This window comes from Taudactylus pleione, unplaced genomic scaffold, assembly GCF_031769625.1.
Source record: "Taudactylus pleione unplaced genomic scaffold, aTauple2 ptg000066l, whole genome shotgun sequence".
NCBI classification, from domain to species: Eukaryota; Metazoa; Chordata; class Amphibia; order Anura; family Myobatrachidae; genus Taudactylus; species Taudactylus pleione.
The window spans coordinates 17,880,613-17,908,044 of record NW_028284468.1 but is presented as its reverse complement, the minus strand read 5'-3'; the positions used below and the strand labels follow the sequence as shown (position 1 = coordinate 17,908,044).

The following is a 27,432-nucleotide window of genomic DNA, read 5'->3' as shown; positions in this document are numbered from 1 at the left end:
TTTTAACCCTTCACTGTGTGTTTAATATATATGTACTTCACTTTTTTATTTTCATTCTTTATATGCAGCTGCAGCTGTTCTTAACTATCTCTTTACACTGCACTTTTCTTACTATGCTGGTGCCCTGGGGCGGCTTGGCTGGGGCAGTTTTGGGGGGTCCTGCGCTCTGGATTTGAACCCTAGTATGTTAGGGACCTACCCGAAAGAGGTTACCTGGATATGGTGGGTAGGCCCATAACCTTGGCCATGATTAAGCTAAAAACCTCTATTGATTGCAAAATTTTATTGCATTTATATATATTATTAATAATATGGAGTTGTGCACATGAGATTTGTCTGTTTCTGTGCCCCCATATAATGCCGCTGTAGTAGTGCCCCCATAGTTATGGCCCTGTAGTAGTGCCCCCATAGTTATTCCTCTGTAGTAGTGCCATAGTTATGCCCCTGTAGCAGTGCCCCCTTAGTTAAGCCCCTGTAGCAGTGCCCCCATACTTATGCCCCTGTAGCAGTGCCCTCATAGTTATGCCCATGTAACAGTGCCCTCATAGTTATGCCCCTGTAGCAGTGCCCCCCCATAGTTATGCCCCTGTAGCAGTGCCCTCATAGTTATGCCCCTGTAGAAGTGCCCCCATAGTTATGTCCCTGTAGCAGTGCCCCCATAGTTATGCGCCTGTAGCAGTGCCCCCATAGTTATGCCCCTGTAGCAGTGCCCCCATAGTTATGTCCCTGTAGCAGTGCTGCACATAGTTATGCCCCTGTAGCAGTGCCCCCATAGTTATGCCCCTGTAGCAGTGCCCTCATAGTTATGCCCCTGTAGCAGTGCCCTCATAGTTATACCCCTGTAGCAGTGCCCTCATAGTTATGCCACTGTAGCAGTGCCCCCATAGTTATGCCCCTGTAGCAGTGCCCCCATAGTTATGCCCCTGTAGCAGTGCCCTCATAGTTATGCCCCTGTAGCAGTGCCCTCATAGTTATGCCCCTGTAGCAGTGCCCCCATAGTTATGTCCCTGTAGCAGTGCCCCCATAGTTATGCCCCTGTAGCAGTGCCCCCATAGTTATGATCTGTAGCAGTGCCCTTAGTTATGCCCCTGTAGCAGTGCCCCCATAGTTATGCCCCTGTAGCAATGCCCTCATAGTTATGCCCCTGTAGCAGTATCCCCATAGTTATGCCCCTGTAGCAGTGCCCCCATAGTTATGCTGCTGTAGCAGTGCTGCCCATACTTATGCCCCTGTAGCAGTGCCCCCATAGTTATGCCGCTGTAGCAGTGCTGCCCATAGTTATGCCCCTGTAGCAATGCCCCATAGTTATGCCTCTGTAGCAGTGCCCTCATAGTTATGCTCCTGTAGTAGTGCCCCCATAGTTATGCCCCTGTAGTACCGCTTGTACAAAAAAAAAACAACACTTACCTTAATCCCCGCTCCTGCATCTGCTGCCATCCTGTCCGCCCGGCTGCTCCTCGGAAGTATGGGAGAGACGTTATGACGACTCTCCCATAGTGCGCATGGAGAGAGCCAGAAGCTGGAGTTCAGAAGAGAACTCCAGCCTCCAGCTAACGCGGCGCTGCAGGGAAGGAGCCGGTCGCCCGCCGGTAATAACATCTCAGCGGGCGTCCGGCTTAGAGCCTCCCTGCGGTACCGGCTAGAGGTCACTGGCGCCAGGTGCAGCGAGTGCGCCGCTGTACCCGGCGCCAGTGACCTCCATTCCTGGGGGTAATGGATGGACAGCCGGGCATGCAATGATTCATATGCATGCCCGGCTGTCCGTCCATTACCCCCAGGAATTTCAGTTTTACCCCAAGTGGGGTAATTTACCCCTGTTCCCCGACCACTGGCTTAGAAGGTACCAATATTGTGTAGTTCACTAGTAAAAGCACACTTAGCAATTTATCACCCAACTATCCTGATTTCAGGGAACTGTCCCATCATTCCCATGATAATCCCGATTTGCTCAGATCTTTCTATGCTGCAGGTACTGGAGGTTTCTCCAGAGTGTGCATCAATCTATGTTATTTAATTTTTTTTCTAAAAATGCCAAACAGGATCGCGACCGCACCCACTATGAGGTAGTCTCTCCCCCAACATGCCACAGTCCCATCCTGGTTCCAAGCTCTTAAATGTTGGGAGGTATTTCTTCTTAAATGTCCCATGTGACGAGTTTAAAACATGTTATTATATGCAATCCAAAATCTTACATTTACTAATAGTTTTATAATTTTTATTTGATTGGAACCCAGGTTTGATATTAATAGTTACATTGTCTGTGGAGTCCAATTTTACTTATGTATACTTCCTGATCATTTTGGTGTATTGGATTTAACATACTGTAACTGCTTTTATAACATTGACCGATGTGCTCATTATAATATAGGAGGAAACTCATTATCTGCCACCTCAGAGATGGTATATGAATCAGGTCCTTTTGGAGAGAGAAAGGTTGTAGGCTCTCTGGGAAAGCATGGAACACCAATAAATGCTCAATTGCCACCTATTTTTCTCATTTAAATAATCTTGTCCTGCAAAATGAAAGTTTGAGTTTGCATGTGCATGCAAACGTAGGTACCAAATCCATCCATACACCCAATATGTATAAAACAAGGAAAAACCCCTGATCTGTCCAATTTCTTCCACCGGATGATGCAGTTTGCAATACTGTGAATGTCAATTTGGCTAGCAAAGCCATTTGCACAAACACAAAAAAGAAATGTGAACATTTGTGCTGTTGCTTTACCCTTTTGCACCCTCCTTAAAGAATATGGCTGGAGTCAGATTTATTTTTGCATTACACTGAACTTATTGTGTTGATTTTTTTTCCCCCCTGTAGAACAGGAAACATCTTATTTTCTTATTTTACGTCTCGAATTGCTTGGTGACAAAATAGTTCCTAAAACATGATTGCTTTTGCTATTTTGAGTTGGTCTCATATTAATTCATAGTGAAACTGCATCTGGTGTATTAATGACCTACAAGCACAATAAGTTATCTGTGCAAATCCTGATTTGTTAAATGGTTACAAAAAGTCTTTATTTTATGACATAACTGCTTAATTATATTTTAAGTGAATTATTTTATGTTGCCTCTTTGTTGGTCTTTCATACTACATATAACAATACACACATGATTTGAATAGTTGCTCTTTATTCCCGTTTATGTGTATATACAATGAATCATTAGAACACTAGCAACCTATAGACTTGTGGAATAAGGGTATTTTATTAAAATGTGGCAACATATCTTAACCCTAACTGCCCCCTCCCCCACAGCCCAGCCCTAAATCTCCTCCCCCCCGCAGCCTATCCCTCTGCCTTATGCCTATCCCCTAACCCTAAACTTAACCTTCCCCCTAAACCTAATACTTACCGTTGGGATGCCAGCAGTCGGGATTCTGGCACCGGGTTTACGACTGCTGTCGGGATTCCGGCGCCGGTATTCTGAGCGCCGGCATCCCCTTATTTATGTAATAATGCTTTACCATCCATATATCTTTGCTGAAAAAACTATATAGAAATTAAATTATTAGAAATAAAAACGTTATTTTCTTTATATATACAGATGGGGGTGCATACTGAGCTCTACATCATGGTGGATGGTGGGAATAATATAACAACCAATAATCCTGGCATGTCAGCCACAGATATTACAAACTTGTGACTATATCAAGCCTTTTAAAGTCCTGTTGGAAAACAAGCGCCTGTCTCTGCCCACAATATGTGACCTCTGATACATAGCTACTAAGGTCATTAGTTAGTTGTAGTTATCACTGAAATGGAAAATGTTGTCTCATTGTAGTCTTTGAAGAATAGAATTGATCTCTGTGGAAAACTGTGATATTGAAGACATAAATAAAACAAATTAAATAAGCACCACAGAATACAAACTTACTAAGTAAACTTTTTTCTTTACCCACAAGCTTCCAAAACTTGTTTTTCTTTCACACGGCTGGGCTTGTGTTGTCTTCTTACAACTACAATTTTATTTTGTGTCCCTGTCATCATAGGTTACATCATTTAGTTGTCGTATTCATGTAGCCTTTAATGGGATTAATCCTTTCAGTAGTGGCAATGACATGTCCTGTATATTTCAGTAGACAGAGGTTGTATCATTTTTGAGTTTAACTTGTAATTTAATTTAATATCAATTCATGCAATTTAAAGACTCAGAATGTATTACGGAGCACAGGTAATAATAGAATTATGTTGGCTAGGATTGCAAGTTCTTAATTGCTCTGTAAAACCTGAATAACAACAACCCGAGAGCAAGGCTCTCTATCCAAACGGTATATGCATCCCTCCAAACACTGTTTGTAGTCGACAGTTCCCTCTATGATTTATTTTATTCCAGAAATGAAGCCTTCAAGTGTGCAATATGCAATTTGTCTATGAAAGGTCTCAATCTAAACAACTTTTGTGCCCAGCTGCAATCTTCCACTACAGTCTATCATAAGAAATGTGTTGAATGTATTAATAAATATTGTGGCTAGCATAGATGTGGTATGGCTAAGGTCATTGGCATATTATTAAGCTTGTTACAGAAGGTTCTTAATACCTTTTCAGGTTTTGGGATCCTTTTATTTACATGGTATGCAATTCATAAAAAACTTTTTTGTTAATATTTTTCTTATTCTGCAATTTTGAGAAAAAGAATTACGTTGTCAAAAGCATACTGATTGAAGCAGTCACAATCATGGCTCAAAAATAAAAAAAATTCTTAACCATGAATAATGTCGTCCCAGGTATTACAGTACATGTGATCACAGTCAGAGCTTATTGCAACTGAGTGCAAAAGATTTCTCCTTTTTACAGAGCCAGATTAACAACAGGGCAACCTGGGTGATCATCCATGGAGCCACCGACACACTGGGGTGGCCCCACATATAGATGGCGTAATGTGGGGGCACTACTGTGTTTAATACATTTGTGCTGGGAGTATTTGCACATTCTACCTTTTAATAACATTGCCAGCTTATCTTATTGACAATTTTATTGTTAGTGGCCCCCAGGCGTTAGTTATCCTGGGGTCCCCACAAACCTTATTCTGCCCCCTGCCTTCATAGCATAACCTGATAAATAAGACAGTACTTTTTTTTGCATTTTTCTAATGTTTTCTATATCTACAACTTTGTTACCATGGAGCATATTTGTCTACTTTATGTACCTCCCCACTGGGAGATACCAGAAGGGAAGGCCAAGTGACATCACGGCTCACACCCCGCTGCACAATGGTGGGTATGGTCATAATAATACAGTTCTCTATGACTCGCATCGTCAAGCCGGGAAGACTCCCTGAAATTCGGGGGTTGGTAAGTATGATCAATATTTTGTAAATTTACTATCAGACACTAAAAGATAAATACAATGGTTTTCCTTCAGTAAAAAATTTTAGGCCAGTAAAAATATGAAATCCAACTGTCACTACTAAAATCCATATAGATTGTTTTGAGCCTGTGCAAGGTTGTTCCTTCATTCTTTAGTTTACAAAAAATGTATTATATGAATGAATAGTTAGTAAACTTCACTGTCAGTAAATATTTTTTAGTTATTAGGAAAGGATATTTTTAAAACAGTGACTCATTACAGTGCTGACATATCTTAAACCTCATTCCACTGTAAGAGTCATACGTATTTGTTCAGGTTAAGCGAAGTAGCATAATAGTGGAAATGCACAAGTCAGAGTTAGTGACATATAAACACAACAGTAATTTCAGGTATATTTTTTTTGTCCAGTAATACACATGCTTTCATATACAGTGTATTAATGCCTACGTGATTTTTCTTGTTCTTAAAATATAATGCACTATTATAATGCTTTTCACCTCCATATATTTTTTTCAAATAATCGTACAGTAGCCACAGCACTGATCCTAGTGTGTTCATGTGGCTTTTAGAGATCTCGGTTATCAAAAGAATTTTACACCACCATTGCAGTATGTAATCATTTAATCATTGCCAACTTTTGTTTGTTTGTATAGTGAAAAAACTGGACACCTGCATTTTTTCCCTTTAAATGTTTCTTAGTTAGTAAATAAACTGTTCTTTGATGTGTAAAATGATGCCAGACAAAAAGTAATGACATTGCAAAGACATTTGTGGGAAGTGAAGAGTAAATTTAGTTCACAGGATGGTGATGCACTGACATAATGTCCTAAGCTTCCTCGTGTACTGTTATAGTTCATATCCGAGACTGTGGAATATCCAGCAGTTATTTTGTTACTAATATTTCACATGCAGGTTTGTCCTATTGCCATCTTTCAAACGTTGTACACAAAGTTATAACAAAACAACAAGTTCATGGTACCAAAAATTATGCTCTCAGCCATTTAATTGGTACCTTGATATGCCAGGACAGACCTTGTTATTTTCCACTGGGAATCTTTACTTAGCTATTTTAATTTTCTTAGAATGCAGGCTCCAGTACCCCCGGGACTAGCAGGGTAAGTGAGAGTATGTGTTTTACACAACTTTACTGTGTTTGGCGTAATTGAGCTGTAATAGTCCGTTCTTACATAGGCGAACGTCAGAGAGGGTGTGTCAATGGAATTGCGAGTTATACAGAGTTGGCCCGCAAGCATAAAGCCTTTTTTTCAGACTTCTCTTTTGAACTTTGTGTAGGATTGGTGCAAGTGTTCACTAATGGTGGTGACGAGTATCAAACCTGGGGCAAATATGCGCAATGTGGGCTTATGCTTATGATATGTACACATTTCAAGTCTGCATAGTTTTAGCTGCAGGCATTCAGACATGTATCTAAACTAAATGCATTTCAGCCATGCAGCATGCCTGTTACTTGTGTGTCTGGATTTAAATGACTGACATTGGACCTTGAATGTGCTGTCCTTCTGCTGTTATTCCACATGTTCTGCGGGTTTATTATTACATTTTCAGAATAAAAAATTCTACTAAAATGCATAACAGTCTATGCATAACATGTGTTGAAGTCTTTTATTTCACAATTATTTGATATTGTTTCATAACTAAGATCTAAGTGTACTATCTTCCCCTATACCAGGGGTTCCCAACCATGGTCCTCAAGGCACACTAACAGTCCGGGTTTTAGGGATAGTCATACTTGAGCACAAGTGACCTAATTAGTACCTCAGTTATATTCATTTAACCATCTGTGCACAATCATGGATATCACTAAAACCAGGACTGTAAGAGCTATTTTACACATGCTGGTTTTGACCGGGCAGCAGAATGCCGCCCGGTATTTAACCAGCTGTGAATTATAGTACTGCAGGGAAAAGACAGGCTCCTTTCACACGGCACGGTCACGGCACGGTCGCCGTGATATGTTTCCTTTCACACACACTGGCTTCTGCCAGCCGGGCTTGTGCAGCAGCAGCTGTTGCTGCGCATGCCCAATAATAAAAAAAAAAAAACCTGACATAAAAGCGTCTCAAAGCCGCTGCTTATGAAAGGCACGGAGTGCCAGAAAAAAAACGTCTGGTTACCGGCCGGTTCTTGCCTGATCGGCCGAAACCGTCATGTGTGAAATAGATCTTAGTGTGCCTTGAGTACCGAGGTTGGGAATCACTGCCCTATACTGTCTAATTACAGAGGCATTTAATGAGCCCCAGCATTAAGAGTCATCTGAACCTAAAATACAGTTTGAACTAACAGGAAAAGGATTTTGAAAAATGTCTCCATAACTTGACAGAATTTAGCATATTTTGATCTTGTCAATTTCTAGAAGACGTGAAGCTTATTCACTAACTAATCTGTATTAAAAGTGTTGCAGGTTCTCAGACTTTTGCATCTAATGGGCACAACACAGATAAATGCTAATTGCTGATTGGTTGCTATAGTTCAAATGCAAATTTTCACCAATGTTAGTAAATAACCCACAATCTTTCATGTAATTCATTCTAGAATGTTTGAATTGTTTCTAGCAACTTGTTGGTCAGCTTTTATGTTGTCCATATGGTTAATACACATGGTACAGTTGATCAGTGGAGGAAAATATGTAATGTATTCATTGTTAAACATCACACATAATGGAGGCAAGAGGGTTTCATGAAGTTAAGCCGCATACACACTAGACGACCTTTATGAACGATATGGACGATAACGATATCGTTCAACGACATATCGTTCACTGTGTATGCAGTGAACTACCAATGATGCGCACTCCCACAGGTCGTTAACGATGTTTTTGTCATCCGTACATATCGATATCATCAAGATTGCCTATTCAGAGATGTGTCAGGATTACTTCACTGAAAGATATTTTTAAAGATATCTTTCATTGTGTACACCCAATATCGTTTGTCCTACACTACAGAAAGTTCAAGGGAAATCTTTCACCAATATCGTTCATACGCACATTGTCTAGTGTGTATGAGCTATTAGTGTGTAAGAGTAGTATTTGGGTCGTCTCCTCATCTGTCTATACATAGTATAAAATAAGGTCTCTGTTTGTCCGGACTAATCTCGAGAACCACAGATTTTCATGCAGTTTTCACTATTCTATAGAGCATTTGTCAAGGAAGGTTTAGATATATGAAACATTAATGTATGACAAAAAGCATCCGAGCAGTGGCGATTTTAGTGAGCAAGTCAATGAAAAAAAAAGAAGTCAGAGTGCTTTCTTGGCTAACGCTTCCCAAACCATTAAAATTATATCACAATGATGGACTATATTTTATACCATGTAGAGATTGATATTGTCACGACCAGAGGTGTTGTACCTGGCGGTTCGCGGTCTCTGCCTGTGTGGGTGCTTTGGTGCGGTCCTACCGGTGGGGGTGCTGGTGTCTGGAGGTTGGCGCGAGGTGCGCGTGGTTGTTCCAAGGGCACATGCCATCTAGTGACAGGTGAGACTGGCAGCGGTGCCGCGCTAGGGACTGCTGGGCGCCGCCATCTTGGTTTTGGGCAAGTGACCTGAATAGTTTAATCAGGTTGGAGCTTCTGGCATGTGACTCTCAGCAGCCTATCATGCACTTTCCCATGGTACTTAAGGGTGTACAGCACGCCCTCTAGTTGCCAGTACAACGTGTACACAGCGCAAGCTGTGTGAGAGTTCTCTGTGCTCCTTAGCTAAGTGTGATTAATGCAGTCCCAGCAGTGCTCCATTTCCTGATCTGTCTCCACCTCAGGCTGACCCCGGATACCCGCATCTACCCTGCTATACCCCATTACTCACCCCACAGTTTGTGATCCCTTCAGCTCTCCGGACTCAGAGCCCTCTCCAGTACTTCAGACCTCTGTTCCTCAGTCACACTTCCATTGGACTTTGTTTTCTCTGTCTAAACACCTGTTTCCAGCTTCATTAATTGGACTTTGTTTCCCTGCCAGTCACTTGTAATTCAGCCACACATCACTTGGATTTGTTTATTTTCTGCCAGTTTATATATTTATCACCGTTTCATGAATCATAATACTCCTATTTCAATACTGCAAACCCGTTCCAGTTTTCTCTCCTGCATCCACCCTGGGTTAAAAAAATAATCCCAAACCTGACAGATACATATTATCCGTTTTCTCCAGAAAAATTGATGTAAGTCCTGTTTACTGATACAAAATTTCATTTTTTTTCCCGTTCCTATTTCAATATGTGAAAAACAGTTCTTTAGTTTCAAACTAGTCCAATTCCCAGTAAGAGTCTGCTTTGGCATGGCAATAAGTAAAGCAAAGGGACATACACTTAACGTGGCTGGAATTGACCTAAGAGAGATTGTTTTGCTCATGGACAACTTTATGTGGCCCTTTTGCTTGTCACTTCAAAACAAAATCTTTTCGTGTTGATGTTAGGAGGAAAAATTACTTATTTGGTCTACAAGGCAATCTTATAAGACCTCGGTTAAAAAATACTATCGCCGTAAATTCAAATTTGCTCCCGTGCGAAGCCGGTGTGGGTTGCTAGTATTTGATTGGTGTGGGAAGGTAGATGACATGTCGCCCACACTCTCCTGATGTCACATATGCTTCTGCATGATTCTTCCATGTTATGTGTGCCCCAAGACCCGACACTGCATATGCACTCTATTTTATATAGAGACCACAACAATGCATTTTTAGTCCCTATGATACAGTAATAGTCTCCATCAATCACAGATTACATTAATAGCCACATACTTAATTAAAATAAACCCAATACTAAATGGATAGCCCTCACATTACATTATTAGCCTACTAAGTGCAGAGTTGGCCCAGAAGCAAAACGGTGCTGGGGCTCCCTTGATACATGGGCAATGTGCTCTACACTCTCCAGCATTGGTGGAGACACCATTAAGCAGAAGGGGGAGCTATCTACACTGGACACAAGCCTACTATTATGGAATAACTTTACATACACATTCTCAAATTAACGTTAATCGATAAATATCTCTACACACATGCCTCCTACGTTTATCCTCAGTTTTTCTTTATTTTTCTTGTTTCTTTCTGTCTCCTGCATTATTTTATGATTCTTCGTTTCTTCCTTCCTCTTTTCTCATCCCTGTACAGTAGCAGTTCTCAACCTGGGGTACAAGTACCCCATTTAGTACTTGCTGTGACTTTCAGCAGTACACAATAAAACTCCAAGTTCAGTAATGACTTGGGGTGCAGGACTGGTTTGCCATAGTTGGCAGACATGCATCCTTGATGCTCCATGAGCTGATGCTCAGTTATGCAAGCAGCCTAGCTAGTATAGCAGCCGAGACTGTAGCCACCTCTTCCTCTCAGTTTTGGCCACCTCTTCTCTTGTAATTTGTTGAAATCATTAATCATTTTATTGCCATCAATTAACATCAGGACCTGTCCCACACTTAGAAGGCAGCCAACTTACAGTTCTATAGGTGGTATGTGTCCTACTGGGCATCCAGTTGATAAATAGACACACAGAGAAAGCATTGTCTTAGGAATATCTTCCCTCATCTGGGAAGGCCCATCGATAGACTTTAACAAGGGTGTGACTTCATAGACTTTTTCAAGGGTTACTCAACGGGTTTCGTCTATTTGACGAAACTCGTTGGGCTTTCCCAGACTGCACCTCTCGTGAAAGCTAAGCATCTTACTCCCATCTTTTACTTCTTATATAATTTTTTACTTTTTTTTTTCTTAAAGTGCCGTTTTGTTTGACTACCAGTTCAACAGTGTCTGATTTTAGTGCTGTTTTATTATTCCACCTATTTGTAGCCTATTTTTACAGTGATATTTTATTGAATATATTTTATGCCTGATTTGTTTTTACTAAATATAACTGATATTATATTTTTAACACACTGCTCAGTCATAATTTTACGGGCTCGGGACACCAGAGGTTGCTGTCACCCTATTTTTTTACTTGCCAATTGTATATATAGGCTACTTACCATTGCCTATTTTACTTAGGGTTGAGCTGACGCCCAAATATCCATTGGGAGTGTCAAATACAACTGAGTTCTCAAATTTTTTTAATAAATTATTAAATGGTGAATCCTTTGACTCTGTCACGACACAAGCAAATATTGTGGTGATACCAAAACCTGGGAAGGACCCCTCACTCTGCTCTAGTTATCGCCCTAAGTCCCTACTCAATGTAGATATAAAACTTTATGCTAAAATATTGGCCACTAGATTGAATCCCCTTTTACCATCCCTAATACATCCTGACCAGGTGGGTTTCGTTCCCGGACATCAGGCCCCGGACAATATCAGGAGGACTATCGACTTGATCCACACCATTCATGATGGCAACACTCCCTCATTACTGATGTCATTAGATGCCAAGAAGGCTTTTGACAGAATTTCATGGACATTCATGTTTGGTGTCCTTGGGTCGATGGGCTTCTCTGGCAAATTCCTTCAGGGTTTTTCGTCCCTATACCGCTCTCACTCAGCCACCGTCTCTGCTAATGACACTACTTCTACCCCATTCAGTATATCTAATGGTACTCACAGGGCTGCCCCCTCTCACCATTTATTTTTGCCCTTATAATAGAGCCCCTGGCTGCTAGAATTCGTGCTAATTCAGATATATCTGCAGTGTCTGTCGTATCCACGGAGCACAAATTTGCTTTATATGCGGATGACATCCTGTTGTCCATCTGGAGCCCGCTTACTTCGCTTCCCCCTACTTTGTCTGAACTTGAAATATATGGTTTTTTTTCTGGTTATAAGGTTAACTTGGATAAAACGGAAGTCCTTGATTTTTATGTCCCACAAAATGATAAAATCTCTCTGGAACATTTATTCCCATTTAAATGGCATCTCCAAACAATTAAGTACTTGGGTATTTTTATAACCAGACGTTACCATCAACTTTTCCAGGCCAATTTTCCCCGCATTCTGTCCCAAATCAAATCAGACCTTGCTTCGTGGTCCCGTCATTTCATCTCCTGGATAGGTCGTATTAATACGATTAAAATGAATATCTTGCCTAGACTTCTTTACCTTATCCAGTCCCTCCCTCTCCATGTCCCTCCCTATGTCTTCAAATAAATGTATTTGTCTGGGATTGGAGATATTTATTCAGGAAGACGTCCACGGGTACGTCTCCGAACTCTCCAGAGATCATCTCGGGCTGGTGGTCTAGGTATTCCTAATTTTAAACATTATTATTTTGCTGCTCAGCTCGCTCAATTTATCTTATGGAATAGTTCTGATAGAATTTGGGTTCAGATTGAGGCGGAAGCCATGGGTCTGCTTTCTCCTGCTTCCCTCCTTTGGCTCTCTAGAGCCCGTCGTCCGAAAAGAGTTCGTAATCACCATATTATTTCTCATTCACTGTCATTATGAGACACAGTTACCCGCAAATTTGGCCTCTCTCCGTCTCCCACCCCAATCATTCCACTGTTTAATTTCCCAGAGTTCCCTCCTGGTAAGACTCCGTTAGCCTTTCTTCCCTGGCAAACGGCTGGTATTACATATGTCAATGATCTGACCCGTGACACCTCCTTTCCCTCATTTACTGAACTTCAGTCTCAATTTAATATCCCCTCCAAACACTTTTTCCAATATTTACAATTCCGAAATTTCCATAACACAGTTAAACACCGCCTTGTTCATCGTCCTCTGACTTCTACTGAGATGTTGTGTTTACGCCATTCCTCTACTGCTGGCCTGATATCGACCCTATATTCAGAGCTTTCTACGGCCTTAGATTTCACCCGCGATCCACATGAGTTAGCCTGGGAGCGGGATCTGGGTGAAACCCTGAATCCTGATGACTGGGAGGAGATTAGGGAGAGAGCAGCCTCCAGTTCCATCTGTGTGAGAATAAAAGAGAACGTCTATAAAATTCTTTATAGGTAGTACTTGGTCCCTTCCCGACTTAAAAAGATGTTTCCTGACGCGTCTGATAGATGTTGGCGTGGTTGCCTCTCAGAAGGTACATTTTACCATATTTGGTGGAGCTGCCCAAAACGCTCCGGCTTTTGGCTGGATATTAAAAATTAAATTATTTCAATTATTCAAATCCCGATCCCTTTGGATCCCAAATTTTTTCTTTTAACTCTACCTTGCCACCCACCACCAAAACAAATTAGTCAGGCACATTCTCTCAGCTGCTACCTGTCAGCTTGCTGCTGACTGGAGGCAGCTATCGCCTCCTTCCCGTCATTCAGTTATCAATAGGATCTGGTTGGTTCAGAGAATGGAATATATGACCAGTATCCTTGACCACTCTTCCAAATCTTTTGATAAGGTTTGGGCTCCCTGGTTATCTTTCTTCAACGCTAGTTCCCCATTTATTTAATTTTTTCTAAATTCCCCCCCCCCTTTTTTTTTCTTATTTGACAGTCCTAGCCCAGCTGTCTCCCTAATTTCTTCTATATCTTATACTTTTTTTTTTTCTCTTTCTCTTTCTTTTTATTATTTAAAATTGTATCCAATAGCTTTATTTACACCACTGAAATTTTGAATTTTTGTGTTTTTTTTTCTGATATTGTCAGTGAATACTGTTTGTCTCTGTAGACATTCTTTGCTGTATTTTGTTTGGATCTTCAATAAATATATCTTTAAAAAAAATAAATAAATACAACTGAGTTCTGCTTAATTGTGTGATGGACTGTTATACCGTGGCGATGTCTACAACCTTCATGTAATATATATATAGATACATCTATGGTAAAGTTTAGAGAAAGGGAATGTAATGAAACCAATCTTGAAACATCTAAAAGGAAAGCATTATCTATGCCACATAATGGGAATCGGTATGATATCCCGGCTGCCGCATGTCCGGGAGTTCGAATCCCAGCAGCGGCAGCCCGACAAACCAGCAGAGCCCGGCAGCGGAAGCCCGACAGCGCTGGAAATCCCGATCGTCCTAAGGTAAGTATCTACTAACATAACCCTCCTAACCCTAACCCTCCTTAGGAGTGCCTAACCCTAACCTCCCCCCCTGTGCCTATTAATCCCCCCTCTAAGTGCCTAACCCTAACCCCCCTTCCCCGCCGCCTAAACCTAAATCCCCCGGGGGGTGCCTAACCCTAAGTCCCCCCCGGGGGTGCCTAACCCTTACTCCCCCTAGTCTAACCCTCCCGGGGGGGGTGCCTAACCCTAAGTCCCCCCCGGGTGCCCTAAACCTAACCCTCCCCCCCGTGGCTGTCCGCTCGCGGCGCCCGGCTTCGGGGAATTGTCAGGCGTCTACATCTAGACGCCCGGCATTTCACCCTCGCCGGGATATGACAGTCGGGAAGCCGGCTGCCAGTATTAAGGCAGCCGGCTTCCCGATTGTATACCACATAATGAACTTCTTGCTAAGTCTACCAATAGGGCTACATGTGACAGAATGCCTTCAGTACAGCAGCTTAACTCAGAAAGTGTAAACATTAGGAAATCTGACAAAAAACATTGGCCTATTGTTAAAACAGGTGATGACCTAACATTACGGAATGTGAATATCCTACCATCATACGAGAGAGGCCGTAACAAGAGAGGCCGTAACATCAGGGACTGGGTGGTACGGACTGATGTTGCTGCATTGAGTCAGAATGTTTCCGATCATTTTTTGAGACCCAAGTTTGGCTGTTATAAATGCTTTAACTGTTTGACCTGTCGTTACTTAACAGCGATCAACACTTTTTGCCACCAACATAGTGGCAAGTGCTACAGTATCAGACATAGAGTTACCTGTACTACAAGATATATTGTTTACCTGATAACCTGCCCTTGTGGTCTTGCATGTGACGGTAAACCGATAGAACACTGTGGGAGAGCATGGCTTTGCACCGCTCGGGCATTAGGGCTTCCATTAACAGCGGCAGCAGTGATCAACCTGTGGTCTCTGCCCTCCGATATATCATTATTGACCATATACTCAAATTGACAAGGGGGGTGATAGATCTTTAATGCTTTTGCAGTGTGAGGCCCATTGGATATTTAGATTGGAAACTATGTCACCGAATGGTTTAATGAGAATTTAGGGCTTTTTTGTTTCCTGAAGGATTGTTCATATTAATAGCTGATTGACAGTGAATATGGTAATAAGGATGGTGTGATGATTCTGTATATTTTTGACAATTTCTTGTCTGTGTATCTATGGTAATATGTTATTTATGTCTTAAGTGTATTTTTGAAACAATGTTTTTCATAATGTTTCCTATAAGACTGATGGCTTTAATATATATCTATGCCTATATTGGATATCTATATTGAATATGAGTATGTAAATGTTGATGCTTGATTGCGTTGTTATCTTTATTTGTTTATACTGCTCCGTATTGCACTATGTTCGTTTTGTTTATGCTGGACTCCTAGGAGACGGTCGGGCGGCTGTGACGTCAATTTGACGCCCGTCCCGCCGGATTCCTGGAGAATTGATTTCACGTGGTGAGATGCTTGTGATAAATGTAAGTGATTTTGTTTGTATCTTTGTATCCTGAAGATGGAGAATTAAATCTCCGAAACATTGACTACACGTACCTGCCTCTTGGTGATTCTTTATTGACCGTAGTGCCGTCTGGTCTGCTTGTATATCTACAGGTTGAGTCCACTGGCGTCACAATGTGGGTGCGGGGGGTGCCGGCCGCATCGGGTGACAAGATACGAGGGGGTGACACCAAAATAGCAGAGCTGCTCTGCTAATTTGGTGTCACCCCCTCGGATGGTGTCACCGAGCAGCTGCAGCCACAGATGCAAGGGAGAGGCTGTTGGCTATCCAGTAGTTGCTGCTGCGCTGAGCTGGGAAGATTACTCAGCGTAGCAGCACAGCAGCCCCTAGCCTCTCCCCTGCCCATTGATTGCAGAGGACGGGGGGGCGTTACCAAGAGTGCAAAACATAAGTGGATGTGGCTTTGCGGGACGAAGCCACGCCCCCTTCTTCCCGCGAGAACATGGACCCCGGACCGACCATCGCACCAGGTGCATTTAAGGTAAGTGACGCCACTGGTTGAGTCTCCCATATCCAAATATTCCGAAATACGGAATATTCCGAAATAAGGAATAATTTTGGCATGACTGAGATAATGAGACCTTTGATTTTTGATGGTTCAATGTACACAAACTTTGTTTAAGGCACAAATTATTAAAAATATTGTATAAAATTACCTTCAGGCTGTGTGTATAGGGTGTATATGAAACTTAAATTAATTTCATTTCTGTACACAAACTATGTTTGAGCCACAAGATTATAGAATATATTGTATAAAATTACCTGCATTCTGTGTGTATATTGGGGTCCCATTCCCAAGATATTTCATTATTATTTGCAAATATTCCAAAATACGGAATATTCTGTTATCCAAAATACCCCTGGTCCAAAGCATTTTGGATATGGGAGACTCAACTTGATATATATATATATATACACAGGAAGAGATGCAGCACTCATGTCTATAACAAATAACAGACACTGGCAGTATTGTCAACGTTTCAGTGTAATGACACTGTTTTCAGGATACAAAAAAGATAAAACGAGCTTACCTTAAATAAGCACACCACCCAAGTGAAGCCACATTGCCGAGGACAGGGCGCAGTTTATGCTAGGCGTCGCGGACAAATGACGTCATCGCGCAACCGGCGCTTGACATCTGTGAAACACCATCACCATGGAGACATAGTAGCCACAATAACATTGTACAATACATTAGTAATACAGAAGACTGTTATAAATAACTGTTTTAAAGGCATATTATATTATACACCACAGCTAAACATAACTTAATAACGACAAGTACTAGAAAAAGAGTCAGTTATTCACTACATAAAACTTTCCAGTCACAGATGATGAACCTGGAAATATCTTCCTATTTAAATAAGGCATACCAATGTTGATACTTGTGAGGGCACCCTGTCAAGTTATTTGTGAATGAGAGCGGAGTGCCGGACCATTTGGATTGCTATATATATATATATATATATATATATTCACTCTAGGTCCAGCGCCGGTCCTAGAGAAAGGGCACTCTGGCACGCACCCGAAAAAGTTGTGTAACCAGGAGAAAAGGGGCGTGTCTTTGAGAAGTGCTCTCTTTTCATTCTTAGGGGCGTGCCCAGCACTTACGGACATGCCGGGCTGCCCCAAGCTCTCCCTTTTCTGTGATCACTACACCACAATTTTGCCCACACGCGGGACACTGCGGCACGCTAGTGGGGACGGCACCTGGCAGGTTGTTTTAGCAGGATGCTGCCAAAAGGGTCAGAGTGAATTCTGCCCTTTAGAAATCGGGCAGGGTGTGGGGCCCCGATAAAACAGCCTAGTGACAATGCTATATACTGTATATATAAATATATATGTATAGAAAAGCATTGGCTCAGCATTCCTCCTCAGAATATATATCACCGGGTGCCCTCCGCAGCAGATAGATATACATGCATTGGTTGGCGGCGGCACTCCACAATAATCTTCCCTAAAACTGGTTGGTCTTGTTGCCAGGCATGAATTGTTGCTGAAAGAGTACTATGCTCCCACTGAATTGTCAGATCACCTTACTTCAATGTTTCAGTCAACATTTTCGGTGTATACATTTGAACCAGCATCTGGATTGCTGAATGGAAGATCTGAAGATCTACAGTGTCTATATAGACAGTCAATAGGTCGATGCCAGATGGTTGACAGTTAAAAGTCGACAGGGTCAAATCGTCGACAGGGTCAAAAGCTCGACACACAAATGATTGACACAGAAATTGTCGACACATGGTGTTTCTTGATTTTTCATTCTTTTTAGGGTTAAGGTTAGGCACTTGGTGGAGGGTTAGAGTAAAGCTGGCCACACACTAGACCAACTTACATCCAACCAGCCAACTTGTTGATTGATTGGAATGAAAATCTGGTTAGGTATGACAGCAAATGACAATCAGCAATTTGTTCCCAAATGCTGGAAAATGGAGAAAAACTGTTGTTTGAACAAATTGTTTAGATCAAACATTTAAAAAACTTGTCTGAACGACCATTTTCATCTGTTTTCTGGCATTTAGGAACAAATTGCTGATCATCATTTACTCCCATCCGTTACCAGATTTTCATTCCAACCAATCAACTAGTTGGCTGGTTGGACAGATAATCTTTAGATGTGTGGTCTACTTTAGGCTGCGGAAGGGAACGGTTAGGGTTGGGCAGCAGGGAGAGGGTTAGAGTTAGGCACTTGGAGGAGGGTAAGGGTGAGGATTAGGGTTATAAAAAAAACATGTGGCGACCTTTTCTGTGTCGACCAGTTGTGAGTCGACCATTTGACCCTGTCGACATTAATCCATGTCATCCTTTTAACTGTCGACCATTTGACCCTGTCGACCTATTGCCTTTTGACCATCTGGTGATGACCTTTTGACTGTCTATCTAGACAATGTCAATCTTTTTTTACAGTAACATACATATTTGAACCAACTAGCCTGATTTAAATCCAGTACATCAGATTTTATTGGTGAAGCTAGAAAAGTGAATGCCTGACAACTACAATCTGTATCAGTGAGTAGTCATCATGAATCATCTATGTTACTTGGGGGTATATTTACTAAGCAATGAGTTTTCAAACCTCACAATTTTTGCTTATTTTGCCTGCCATATTTAAAAGGGCAATAATTGTGGAAACAAAATCAGGCTTGTTTTGCATTAAATACTATTATAATTTTAAATCAGGCAAAATCTACCCTTTGGACTTAATTTGATCATCTGTGTGGGAAGCATTATGCCCGCCTACTCACTTCCCAGTAACTTAAGCACTCATGAGTAACTACATAATTATGGTGCTAAATAATATGTGTAAGTTTTAGGTATAATAGGCAGTTTTACCTCACTATTCAACAGATACGGTAACTTTCTACTGGTAAGATTTGTGGCTAGTGAAATGTATTAGTTTAGTCTGTGACTTTGGTACTGTTGCATTTAAATATAATGTAACTTTATATTTAACATATACACCTTTTTTTATTTTAATTTTTTTGTAAATTAATAGAATTTTGGTTATGTAAGCACTTAAATGGTGTGCTTTCAAGGTGTGTATATAATCTACATCCGTCTGACAATTCAGTGGGAGCATAGTACTCTTTCAGCAACAATTCAAGCCTGGCAACAAGACCAACCAGTTTTAGGGAAGATTAAGCAGAGGGTGACTGGGTCACACAGACTTGCAGACAATGTTACCTTTGTGAAACAAACAGGTGGACACAAGGCAGGAATTCATATTGCAGGTTTCTGAGCCCTCTTACAGGTCAAGGTAGGTTTGAGGATATAACAATATGGATTACTTGTAGCTGTCAAAAAGATATATTGTTTCCTAGTGGAACTGCTACAAGTAAAACAACTTTATCTATTCTAAGCTGCAATTACAGTAGTCATGTTCACCAGGTGCTAAACAGTAACATGTGCTTCCTTATAAAACACCAATATCTCTTTATTAAGTTACAAGAGGCCTGTGTGTTTATATTGGGGTGTTACGGCAGGTGATATTAACAGTCATGTACAGTATAGCTTAAAGAAAACATTTAGGTTTACCTTGTACTGCGTGGAAACAGAGTATGATCTAGATTTGTACCTCCTATATTCTCACATGCACACGAATAAGCATTCATGCAGTGTATGTACAGTACACAGTATATCATTTCTGAGATGAGAAGGTACAGGATCCTTTCTTTAGATAGCGATTATGTTTCTAAATCTACAAAAGTGTATACTTCTAGGTAATTGTATATTTGTACATATTTGTCAGATTGCAAAGAACAACAATTGGGGTCTTTGAACTACTGAGATGAGCTTTATTTTTGTTGTTGTTTTTCTTCTTTTATAAAGTTGTTATTTTCTAGTATCACATACTGTACCAGTAGCAAGACTTTGAGTAATACAGATACACAAACTGGTTCTGTTGGAGAAATCTGTCACTTTTTTTTTTTTTATAACTGGCTGTATGTTCAGTTTATTTTGTATTGTTTATGTAATTCATGCATGTGTTATTTTTATGCTTAATTCAACTTAAAACATAATATATTTGACAACATTTCAATACATACTTAATAATAAAAAGCTTCACAAACTTTTTTTAAATTTTATAACACAAAACTAGAGACAAGCCATGGTAATACTAATTCATAGACTCTTACTGTAAGCCACCCGTAATTTATAATTAATGTAGAGATGAAATTGTGAATTTTTCAGTAATGGTAAATGAATAATATTTCTTAATTACATTTTTACAATTCATATAATTGATCAGAAAACATGAAAATTACTATCCTTTAATGACCACTATCATGAAAAATAAAATATATTGCACAATTAAAGCATTTGGAATAGTAACGTCATTTAAATTTCTCTTTTTTTCAAAGACAAAAATAAAGATGCTTTTGCAAAGTTGTTGTTTTTCAGCCCCATTAATTTTCCTATTCCTATTGTACGTTCTTAATGATACTGGTCCTGAATTAAAGGGTGCACGCAAAACCAATGTTTGCGGATCTGAGCAATTTTTCTTGAAACTGCACATGCAAATCAGTCACACTGCGCATGCGCCAAGTTAGCTTGCTGACAATGTTGAAGTGAGGACTTGGACGTAGTGTGATTGACAGTCAGGGAACGTTTGTACGGGATGGTGAGGCAAACGCAGGTGTGTCTAGAACGTTTTTTAGCCTGCGAATACGAATTTGTACACAAAGGCTCTGGTGACTTTCTTGCGACAGACATTCTGAGGAACCCTAGGGTTGCTCAGAAGATCGATGGTGCGTCAGATTTGAGATGCCGCTAGTGAGCGTCTCAGTACAAATTCTTGCGGCTGTGTCATTTGCATATTTTCACAGTCACAACGGGATTTGAGTGCACCTCTGAATCAGACGCAGTGTTGCTATAGTATGTGAGCCTCTAATACATGAATTGCAGATATCAGTCACTCAGCCTCTCCCTCAATGGTTGTTGGTCTAAGCAGCAGTCATTGTGATAGCACAGTGGAGGCCGCCTGTGTGTTACTGTCTCATCATTTTCTATCAGTTGTAAAAAAAAATTACATCTTTATAACTGTGTATGTAATGCTGAACTTTGTGATGATTGTCTCTTAAAAAATTAAATTGTGTCTAGTTGGCAGTTTAAAGCATCATGAATATTGTAAAAAAATTGGGGTGTTTATGCAATAATTAGCAAAGGCTTCCCTGACCTGTGTTTATGATTTAGCACTGCTGCTGCCCAACCCCATGTGAGGGAATGCTTTTACAGTATCATATTCATCCATCATATCTATTACTCTTGCCAGGAATGATAAAAAAAAAAAATACCATTTGTTGTTAATGTGACTCAAACAAAAGCTATTACAAAGTCCATTTTCAAATTCACCTTCATTTTAAATTTGGAACCATTTTTCTAATGTACTGTTAACTTCTTGTCTTTGGATAACAGCTGTGAGAAGTAAAGAAAACAAAGATGACTGAAATTCGTCGGGACAGCACTAGCAGTTTACAAAGAAAGAAGCCGCCATGGTTAAAATTAGAAATACCATCTGTAACTACTACAACTGAAGAGCTGACATTTGTTCAGGTATTACACAATGTGTTGTCCTGGTTGATAATCTAGTAGCGCACCTGTGAAATTTATAGCTGCTTCTGTTGTCACTACTCGAAATAGTGTAAAAAGTGGTTAATGCAAGAAGCGCTTTTTTTTTTTTTTGGATTCGTATGTACTAATTACTATTGATACCTGCTGGTCCACAGAAAGATGAATAAATAAATAATCAAACTGCAAACCAAACGAACAAATAAAAAGGAGGTATGTAAATACTTAAATAAAATTAAAAAGAAGAAAAGAGGATGAGTTACTTTGAATAGAAATGAAGATAAAATAAAATTAAAATAAAAATAAAATCAAACAACAAAAACGAAATGTGGCTAGTGCAAAATTAAATGAAATTGATAAAGTACCAGTGATATTTAAGCATAAATGTTTACGCTCCTTTTGTGGGAATGATAGGTGCCCGCTGCTTTGGTGCAGTGCAACTGGGTAACTGTCCCTATCTTACCCTAAAAGCGGCGTTTGTCCTTTGTTGCTGGTGAACATGTGCTGCTTGATGCTGTACTCGCTCCCACTCTGCTGTCAGCGGACTGTACCCAGTCTGTTAGCGGGGGTTGCAGCTCAGTGTAGTGGTCTGGGCTCCAACATGTTCCGTCCACAATGGACGAAACATGTTGGAGCCCAGACCACTACACAAGCCACCAGCCACCTTTCATCAATAGAGCCAGAGGCCAGAAAGACTGCCAGAGGCACAGTGGAGATCGCTGCATGCTGAGCTGCAACCCCCGCTAACAGACTGGGTACAGTCCGCTGACAGCAGAGTGGGAGCGAGTACAGCATCAAGCAGCACATGTTCACCAGCAACAAAGGACAAACGCCGCTTTTAGGGTAAGATAGGGACAGTTACCCATTTGCACTGCACCAAAGCAGCGGGCACCTATCATTCCCACAAAAGGGTTGTAAACATTTATGCTTAAATATCACTGGTACTTTATCAATTTCATTTAATTTTGCACTAGCCACATTTCGTTTTTGTTGTTTGATTTTATTTTTATTTTATTTTATCTTCATTTCTATTCAAAGTAACTCATCCTCTTTTCTTCTTTTTAATTTTATTTAAGTATTTACATACCTCCTTTTTATTTGTTCGTTTGGTTTGCAGTTTGATTATTTATTTATTCATCTTTCTGTGGACCAGCAGGTATCAATAGTAATTAGTACATACGAATCCAAAAAAAAAAAAAAAGCGCTTCTTGCATTAACCATTACACAATGTGTTGTTGTGTCTGAGTACTGTGAGCATGGACATTATTAGCGGGTATGTGTGTATAGGGAATAAGTGGCCTATGTATTAATAATCGTGCCGTCATCATGAACAGCCCCTATCGCAACAGACTTTTTAATTTTGAACAAAAATGTCTCTTCTATGTACTAAATGTAACTCACAGGGACAGTAGTTGTGAGAACCGCGGTCCCTGAGAGTTACTTCCCAGCATATTGTAGGAGGGATAGTAAGAGCCCTCTCCTGCATAAATGCATCCATAGGCATAAAGCGGTTTACACCATCTTAGAATGGCATAAACTAATGGGGCCACACTCTGAAATGCTTCACTTTTCAGAGTTTTGTACAAAGGGGTCAGACCTTAGTCCACTTTCTTAATAATGGGTAGTGTGTTCTGAAGCACTAATTAACCATTTGCAGGAGATTTGTGTGAAATCTCCTGCATTTGACTATATAAGTACATAGCGGAGAAACCTCCGTAACACTTCCCTCCTGCCTACTACCGCTGTGTCGCTCTAGTAGCGCATCATATCGCCAATGTGTGGCACATCAGGGCAGGGGGAGAGCTGAGACTGCTGCTGCTCAGTGGCAGGCAGCATCTGCTGGGCTGACGAGCGAGGCTGCTACAAATTACAGTTAGAAGCTGATTGGTTACTTTGGGGAACTTCTCCACTTTATCTCTCTTCAAAGCTTGATACATCTCCCCTAAAGACTGATAAGTTTGGTACTTTGCATCCCATGGCCCAGAACCCTTCATGTGACTATAAATCAAGAATAATTACAGGTGATTGTGTGCAACACATGAGGACATAGGGAAATGTTTATTCCGTGTGCTAAAATCAGTTGTAACAATGTGGTTATAATTCCACTCTTCTCAATGTTGTCCAACGGTGACTCAAATTGACAGGAACTCAAATTGACAGGAACAACTGTTTACCGTCTATTTGTTTTCTTATGCTTGGGATGTACAGTCAAACACTGCTCTATGCTCTTACACTTGGTATGTACAGTCAAACACCGCTCTAATCTGACTAAATTAGAGTAGTGTTTGACTTGGAAAGTAGTTTGTAAGGTTTGTAGAACCTGACTGCAGGGCTGGTGCAAGGTTTCTTGGCACCCTAGGCATTTCTTCAACCTTGCGCCCACCCCCCCCCCACCCTCGGATAGCTACACAAGCCCTTATGCAGTGCCCCCAGTAGTGCCCCTTATACAGTGCCCCCAGTAGTGGTCCCCCCGATGCAGTGCTCCCAGTAGTAGTGCCCCCAGTAGCAGTCCTCCCCCATCCATTCCCCAGTAGTAGTCCCCCACCTATGCAGTGCCCCCAGCTATGCAGTGCCCCCAGCAGTAATTCCCACCTATGCAGTGCCCTCAGTAGTATCCCCCCCAGCAATGCCCCCAGTAGTAGTCCTACCAGCAGTGCCCCCAGTGGTAGTCCCCCACAGCAGTGCTCCTAGTGGTAGTCTCCCCCCCCCCAGCAGCAGTGCCGCCAGTGGTAGTCCCTCCCAAGCAGTGCCCCCAGTAGTAGTCCGTCCGTCCCCCAGCAGTGATCCCAGGGTCAGACAGACACACACGTAAAAAAAACAAAACACCACTTTCCTTAATCCCCGCTCCGGCGTCCACTCCTCTGTCCCCCCGGGCCGGCCCGCTCTGCATGATGGGAGAAACATCATGATGTCTCGCCCATCACCCACTGCAGGAGCCGGAAAATGGAGCTCATGAGTGAGCTCCAGCCCGGCTCCGGCAGTCGGCGCAGCAGCCGATGAGAGTCTGACTGACTCTCTTCGGCTGCTAAAACAAACACACAGCTGTCGGCGCCGTTGGCTGTGTGTTTGTTACTAGTAGTGTAGTGCGGGCTGCACTTATGTGCTGTACGCACTACACATTATTCCAGAGGTGCCCTGCGGTGGCCGGCGCTCTTAGGCAGCTGCCTAAGTTTGCCTAGTAGTAGCGCCGGCCCTGCCTGACTGGTACTAAGACATAGCCCTGAACTACAAAGCATATAAATTCACCTTCATATCTATATATTGGCACTGTTGCTGACTGAAAGCAGTACCAGGGGTCATATGCAGAGCATTCAGCCACTGCGACCCATGGCTGATAAAAGAAAATCTAGAATGCTGAAGTTGAGTAGCCCATTTTACCGAACGGTTTGTGGCCCAGAGTATGCCTCTGAGACCTTACATGTGGCAGCCAGACAAATGCCAGAATTGTCTGGTGGCCAGTTTGGGCCTGTACTTTAGTTTGTCAGACTGAAACAAGATTTAACAGTTGTGGTTCATGGAACTTGTTTTTATCTTCAATAATGTCAGATGTTCCCTCTACCTTTAGGGAATTTACAATTCCCAGAAATCAATTCAGAATACATCTATATCAAACCAAGAAGCAGAAAGCATGTTTAAAGTTTAATGCATGAATGTCAGCAATATAATTAATTTGGTCTAGTTATGTCTATTGCAAGAGACTGGATTTCTGGAATAAAGAAAGCTTGAGATGGATTTACCATGGCATGTTGTAGCAGGTAGAGATGTAATGAAATGTGTGGGATACTCAACGTGTCTCTCGTTCGTTTTTTTGTTTTACTTTTACCTTTTTTAAGTTTCTCTACACACAACACATAAACTCTACCCACAGTGCTGTATAATTTCCAAAGTTTACATTAAATATATATAAAAATAATTTGCAGGACTCTAAATATTGGTTGTAGAACCTCTCCCTCTGTTTAGAACAGAAATTCCCTTTTGTTAAAGTTCAATGAGTTAACAGTAATACTGAATTTTACTTTATTACTCCTGATGTTGTGGGTTCACCAATAAATAGCAACGCTGAGTGTGGTGTAACTTGGCCGGATCTGTCTTAATGAAATACGGCGTTTTGGGGGGCGAGCTGAGTGGTGACAATGACATTGCACATAACCACCCTGACTTGTAGTGTCGTGGGTATGTCTCAAAAGATTCAAGTGATTCTGAGTCATGTATACTAGGAGGGCAAGTGCAGATACCAATGGCAAAAGTTGCAGAGACCGGTGTAAAATCAGTGGGCGGCACTGGTCTCTGCTTGCACATGCACGATCCCAACATCATGGAATAGATGCCTAGTATGATGTAGGAATTCCTCTAGCCAGGCGAAGTGCAGCAACTCAACGCGGCATAAATTCCATATGTGAATGGAAGACCTCTGGAGAGATGTTGACCTATGACGTCTGGATAGCTTCCCAAAGCTCCCTGATATATGTAGGTGCAGGATCTTGGGTGCAGATGGGTCCCTCCACCACGTCCCATAAATGCTTGATTGGGTTCAGGTCGGAAGAACGTGGAGGCCACACCATTAGTCTGAACTCTCCAGAATGCTCCTCAAACCAATTCTGGACAACTTGGGACCGATGACATGCTGCATTATCTTGCTGAAATATTTCATCATTGTGGGGGGTACATGAAATCAATGAAGGGCTACAAATGGTCATCAAGCAACGCAACGTAACGGTTCATGGTCAATGATGTGTTCAGACGAACCAGCGGACCCAACCCATGTCACGTGAACACACCCCACACGATTATGGAACCACCCCCAGCCTGCATGGTGCCTTGTTGACAACTGGGGTCCATGGCCTCATGGGGTCAGCACCACACCGAATCCTACCACCTAAACAGCTGTAACCATGACTCATCAGACCACATCACTTGTTACCAGTCTTCCAAGGTCCAATTAGCAACATCACGAGCCCAGGTATGGCGCTGTGGGCCTGATTCAGACCCGCTCGCAAGCGCATAGCGAGTCGATGGTGGGCCAGTGCGCATGCGAGCCCCGGAGCGAGCGCAAAAAGCACTCGCTCCGGTTGCTCACATTCAAAAGGGGCGGCTGTCGATGTTGATCGACATCTCGCCCCATTTGGAAGGCGGGGAGGGGGGGTGGCTGGGCAAATGGAGGCGTTCCTGCAGGAACGCCTCCCAGTTGTGGGCGGCCCTACTGACATCACTCGTGATGTCAGTAAGTGGACTTCCTGCTCTATTAGAGCAGGAAGTCCACTGGGGCTTGCGGCCACGAGACCCTACCGTAAGGGTCTCGTCATAAGCCCGATGGTCGCGATGGTCTTGGTCACCCACAGCTATGCGAGTGGCCAAGAGGCCGCAACTTTAAAGACAAGCGCCAGCCCTGATTCAGAGCGAGCGCTCGCTTTTTGCAAGCGGCTCTGAATCAGGCCCTGTGTCTGGTGTCATAGTGTAAATAGCGGCACTCTGGTGGGTCTTCTGCTCCGATATTCCATGGAAGCTGAAGAACACTGTACTGACCTGCTGGATGTTCGTCTGGTACCTCCTGCATTGAATGTGGATCAGGAG

At 41.8% G+C, this 27,432-nt stretch overlaps 1 protein-coding gene across 2 annotated transcripts in view; it reads left to right on the top strand.

The window, feature by feature from the left end:
- The window catches only part of RHBDF1 (rhomboid 5 homolog 1), a 188,714-nt gene that overhangs the window by 50,333 nt on the left and 110,949 nt on the right, over window positions 1-27,432 (top strand). For both annotated transcript variants that reach the window (XM_088466712.1, XM_088466713.1), the window contains exon 2: window positions 21,709-21,846. In XM_088466712.1, coding sequence (XP_088322838.1) covers window positions 21,733-21,846 — 114 coding nt within the window. In that variant the 5' untranslated portion in view covers window positions 21,709-21,732. The remainder of the gene's footprint in view (window positions 1-21,708; window positions 21,847-27,432) is intronic.